General features: G+C 42.6%; 1 protein-coding gene across 1 annotated transcript in view; it reads right to left on the bottom strand.

Annotated features, from left to right (window-relative positions):
• Window positions 1–561: 561 nt before the first annotated feature.
• LOC129742968 (uncharacterized) overlaps window positions 562–5,184 on the bottom strand; it is a 61,534-nt gene continuing 56,911 nt past the window's right edge. Inside the window, exons 11-12 of the mRNA XM_055734912.1 lie at window positions 4,581–4,902; window positions 562–1,161 (exon numbers count right to left, since the gene is read on the bottom strand). Coding sequence (XP_055590887.1) covers window positions 562–1,161; window positions 4,581–4,902 — 922 coding nt within the window. The remainder of the gene's footprint in view (window positions 1,162–4,580; window positions 4,903–5,184) is intronic.

Here is a 5,184-nt window from a genome sequence, read left to right as displayed (position 1 = left end):
AAATGTTCCAAAACACGATTTCTCAAAAGTTTGATTGATTGATTGGGGAGGAAATCCAAACTTTGTCTACTGCTCAATTGAAACAGAAAAAAAATCTTACAAATGACTCTAAACGTTTCACGTGAACTCTTCTAATGTTTCCTCTTTTTTACGTGTGAAGATAGTAGAATCCTAATACTTGTTTGTTTGATTAACCGTCTGAAACATTTTGTGTATTAGTTCGTTTTTCTTTTGTAACGCGAATACTATCTGTCTTTAACAACAAGTTTTTTTTTCTTCACTAAGTTAGTATATAAGCTAAATTTTACACAGTCAGAATCCTATCCCTTAGTTAGTTGTTTGTTGATTTGTTTGTTGTTTAACCTTTTTTTGGAGACACGCTGCCCCATAATAATCTGAACTTGTACAACTGCCTTTGTATAAAATCGGACTCTAATCTTTTGTATGCTTTACTGGGTAGAATAAACTCTCAACACGCTAAGAATTGATGAATCTTTAAAAAAAAATCTATTGCAAAATCCCTTCCTCGACTAATTTGCCGTCTGTCAAACCTCTCCGTTTTTAAAGCGTTGTAGTTCTCAGTAGGGATGCAAAAATGTTGTTGTACCTAGCTGGGCCACCCTTATCCTTGGGTTTGTATTTATCTTCCCCGTAGGTGGTTCGGCTACGCTCGTACGGTTGCTGGTAGTAGGTGTAATGTACGTGAGAATCACCACCTCCATACATATTTGTTGTATCTGTTGTAGTTGTCGTATTTGTTGTTGCTCCAAACATCTCCTCCTGCTGGTGATGATGATGGTGATAATGATGAACTGTTCCAAAACCACCGAAAACGACACGAGCAGCTTGGAACTCAGGGGCATCATCTGCTGCGCCACTTCCACCATTATTACTTTCACCCCCGCCACCGGAACCAGTGGAATCGCCTCCTCCTTCCTTTTTACCACCACTGTTGTCACCACTATCGCTGCTGCCATTACTTCCACCACTATTTCCTCCTTCGCCACCTCCTCCTCCCTCTCCCCCACCAGTGTTACCACCACTGCCATCGTAATCATCGCCTCCTCCTCGATCCGGGGCAGGATCGCCATTGCCGCCGCCGCCGCCGCCGCCGCCTCCTCCGCCTCCATCGGTGCTACCCAGCGAATGGTAACCTTCCGACTTGGTATCGAGTCACAGACGTAGATCGTACGCGATCTTGGAGGCAATGTTCTTGAAGCCGATGCTGGTGCCTGGTTTTTAAAAGCAGAAAAAAGAAAAGATTACTTTCATCACACTTTGATCAATCAATAAAATTTGTAATGTCAGAGGCGTTTCAATTCAATCTGGTTTACCCAAAAAACAAAATGTTTGAATCCTTGATTTCCTTGACCTCAATTTACAGGCAACAACCATAAAATTCTTTCATCTTAAGACATTTTGCTCGATGACTATCGTTGTTAATACGCTCCAGAGGGTATAAATTGAGCAACCGTTAGAAGAGGTGATAGTCAGACGAGGAAGGCTTCTCATGTAACTGCTGGACCTCACAAAGGTGGTCTTTGAAAAAGTTTTGGACTTGTCATGGATGCAATTTTCGAAGATATCAAGGGTCGAACCTCATGGGTTTTATGAGAGCTTTGAACACGTAGTTCCAGACTCGGGTTGTCTAACAAAATTCAGAGGACAAAGTCTAATTCCGACATGATAAAAGGGGGGTCATTGAGTCCTCCATAAAGTAAGCCCAAGAATGCAAACAAGTTCACAGAGGAGTTGATATTATTTTTGGTTATGACGACCTCAAAAACAACCTTTTTTTTAAGAACTCACACATATAGGATCTCAGTGAAACTTCATGTTTCTTTGAAGAGATCTTAATTCTACTTAAGACTACAGCGTACATCTTTCAAGGGTTTGATGGATAGCATCGTACTAATGCTAACACCACCAGCTCACAGAAAGAGTACTATGTATGCCGTGACCGAGCCTCGATCTAATGACCTCTGGCTTAAAAGACTTGAACGCTATCCTCTAGGCCATGGTCGACGGCTCTTGTCTTTTTTATCCCAAAAATGTTCCGGCTTACCATTAGCGGGGTTATTTCTGTCACTAAACGGTAATGGTTGGCCAACTTTTCAGAAAGACACGATTCAACTGTGATACTTTGCCTGGGTATCGAAGTGGGACCTTTTCAACATGTTCTCGATCTGGTTCCATTTAGTCCAGAACAACAAGTAACAGTATAAAGCACTATAACAGTATAAGGTGAGACTTATTCAGAGGTATACCTAGGGGGAAAACCGACTCTCTTATTGTTAAATCGAAGTCCGAATTAGAAACTAGGAAATCTGTATGCGCTGCAGCAAGCAAAAGGTATTGTCTCCTTGTCGTCTCCTTGTCTTCCATAAACCGTGATCACCTGGCAAGCGGCCCGAATCATGCAGACCAAAGAGGCTGATGATTCTGAGGATGATGGGATCGTATTTAGCTGTCCCGCAAGTCAGAGGTGGCCTGCGTATTGAGGAGAGTCATGCTCATCTCGAATCTGCTGTATTACTGTATTGGACGCGTATTGTAACAATAATATAGACATGTCTTTTGTACGAAAATATGTCAGAATGAACACGATGGTCGATTGGAAACAGCGATTGGAAGAAATTTAACAAACAGTAACAGTTTTTGAAATTCTTAAGGCTTTATCGAGCTGTTATATAATTTTTATGTCTCGAGAACCTTTAATTTCAGTTTTTTTATATCAACGAATTTGAACATGAAAACATTTGGGCTGGACTACGACGAAGAGAAATCACAGAGATATTAGTCCATCTTATCAAAGCGTAGTACGAGGCGTTTTCGCGCAAGGTCCTGTCTTGTCAGCCTAAATCCCGATAACTGCTGGAGTGAGAAAAGGATGTATTTTACCACCGCTGCTTGTCTCATCGTAATGGCTAATATCTTGACTGGATAGATCGACTGAAGAACAAACTGAAGACTGCCGTAGAATCTTTCCTCTATTACATTCGCTGACTATATTGTTTTGCTCGACCAAAAACAACTGGATATGCGGAACAAGTTCGACGACCTCACCGAAAGCTCCAAGGCAGCAGGTCTCAACGTCAATGTCGGAAAGACCGAGTCGATGGAAAAATTCTTCCAGTTTAACAGTAGCTGGACAACAAGTCTAGAGAGTGGAGTGTTTCCAGTATCTTGGTAGCCTAATAACGCCTGATGGCAGTAGAAAGAACGACATAGGAACCCAAATCAGAAAAGTTCCTTCGCGAACGCAAGTCTTCGATACATCTGGGTTCCATGCCAGATAAGTCTACGAACAAAAATCCTCAACTCAAACGCCAAATTCGTATTGTTTTACGCATGGTTGGCCGGCTTTTCCCAAACTACTAAGATCCGAAAGAAAACAACAATGTCAGTTCGGCTTCCGAGTGTTATCCTCTTTCGCTGATCGTGCTCCACTCGTTATCCGAGTTTACAGGAGTTGTAAGCGGCTCAGACGCCAAATGTGAAAGCTCTCGCATCTGAGTGGGGGAAAGAGGACTCTAGCCAAGAGTGCCCTAGCATTTCAGTCGTACACCTCAGTGTAGTTAAATGGAGAAAAAAAATATTCAGACGCCCGAAATCCTCAAAATCTGTCTTCTGTGCGGACAGAAGTTTTGGATTTTCTTTCTTGCAAAAAACAAAAACAGGGTGCAGCTCTTCTTAGATTGCATAAATGAAGGCGAAGAAATGGTGCTGTATACGCCTTAATTTATACAACAGAAGAAATCAACTTCTTTGCTGACTTGCAGTTTACAAAAACACCGTTTAAATATCATCTTTAAATATCAGTTCAAGAAGTTAAACTGTTTTATTACAGATTCGTTTGATGTTCTCATCATTTAGCTGCAAATTCAATTACAATTTAAATTTTTCCTCAAACATCAGGACACCTCTGGCACCTCTGCTTCGGAGAGCAGTGTTTTTTCTCATGAACGTACTAAGAAAAAACTGTGTTCGCTCTCAGATTTCTCCTCAATACAATGCGCAATAGATTTTTCCGGAGACGGGAATCCTCTTTATCAGCGGATGTGAATGTCTCGCTCACTCTTGATTGCAGTGCGATTTATCTCTCCCCGCACAGCTTGAGGGGAGCAGACGAAAAACAACTGCACTCACTTTCACTGGACAAGCCAATCTGAGGAGCAGCGTTGTCAGATCTACGGATTTCTCCGTAGATCTACGAATTTTAAGAATTTTTACGGAGCTACGGATCGATGCTCAAAATCAGCATTTCCTACGGGTTTTCTACGGAATATCGAAAAAATTAATGGGATTCTGCGGATAAACGAGAATTTTACCGGACGACCGAAAAAAAAGGTCATCAAGTTTCATTTTGCCAAAATCTGTACCCTTTCGATTTTCGCCAAACCTATGGACTTGAGCGGTTTGCAATCTGGCAACGCTGCTGAGCAGTTTCGCCATCCATGGTTTTACGGGTGCGAAAATTAGTGTACACATGCGAAAACTGCATGTATTTGTGAGTCGCTGCCTACGAAACATCACGCGTGCTTGGTTTCCTAGCAACTGGATTTCAATCGTGGAATTACATCGCCGGTGTCATCAGAAGGTGATAGACATCGAGATTCAGTAACGCAGGTGGAGATGGATTCAACACACGCTACGAAGTAGCGCTTGGTTGGATTCCAGATGAGCATCGAAGAAAAGGCAGTAACAGAAGCTCGTGGCGGCGTAGTGTAGCCGCTGAAATTCAATCTGTGCGCGGGAACATGGCTGGCAGCAAGTAAAGGCGCTGACCCCAGGATCACCGGCAGTGAAGATCTTTTATTTCGACTCAACACGTCGAACAATCGGCCCCAGGCCGTCCACAGCACGGTTCGATCAGTCATCGAAGAAGCAAAAGAAGTCAGACTAAAAAAAAAGAGAGGAGATAGATTTTTTGCAGTGGTCACCCTTGACTTGTAGGATGGTGGAGTGTTACTTTCATAACCGCCAACTACAGTATATTACCAGCGAGGAATTTAAAAAAGTGAGCTTCTTGGAAAGAGTTTCACAAGGATACTTGACCCGGTATTGTGGAACATCGTCTACGACGAACTGCTGAGACTGCGCCCCCCACGGTAGTGAAATTAATGGGATTCGCCAACGACGTGGTTCTCCTGGCATCGTAGCGATCGAGCGGGTGCAAAATTT

The sequence above is a fragment of the Uranotaenia lowii genome, chromosome 2 (assembly GCF_029784155.1).
Source record: "Uranotaenia lowii strain MFRU-FL chromosome 2, ASM2978415v1, whole genome shotgun sequence".
In the NCBI taxonomy this organism is placed as follows: domain Eukaryota; kingdom Metazoa; phylum Arthropoda; class Insecta; order Diptera; family Culicidae; genus Uranotaenia; species Uranotaenia lowii.
This window is presented reverse-complemented; position numbering and strand designations above follow the sequence as displayed.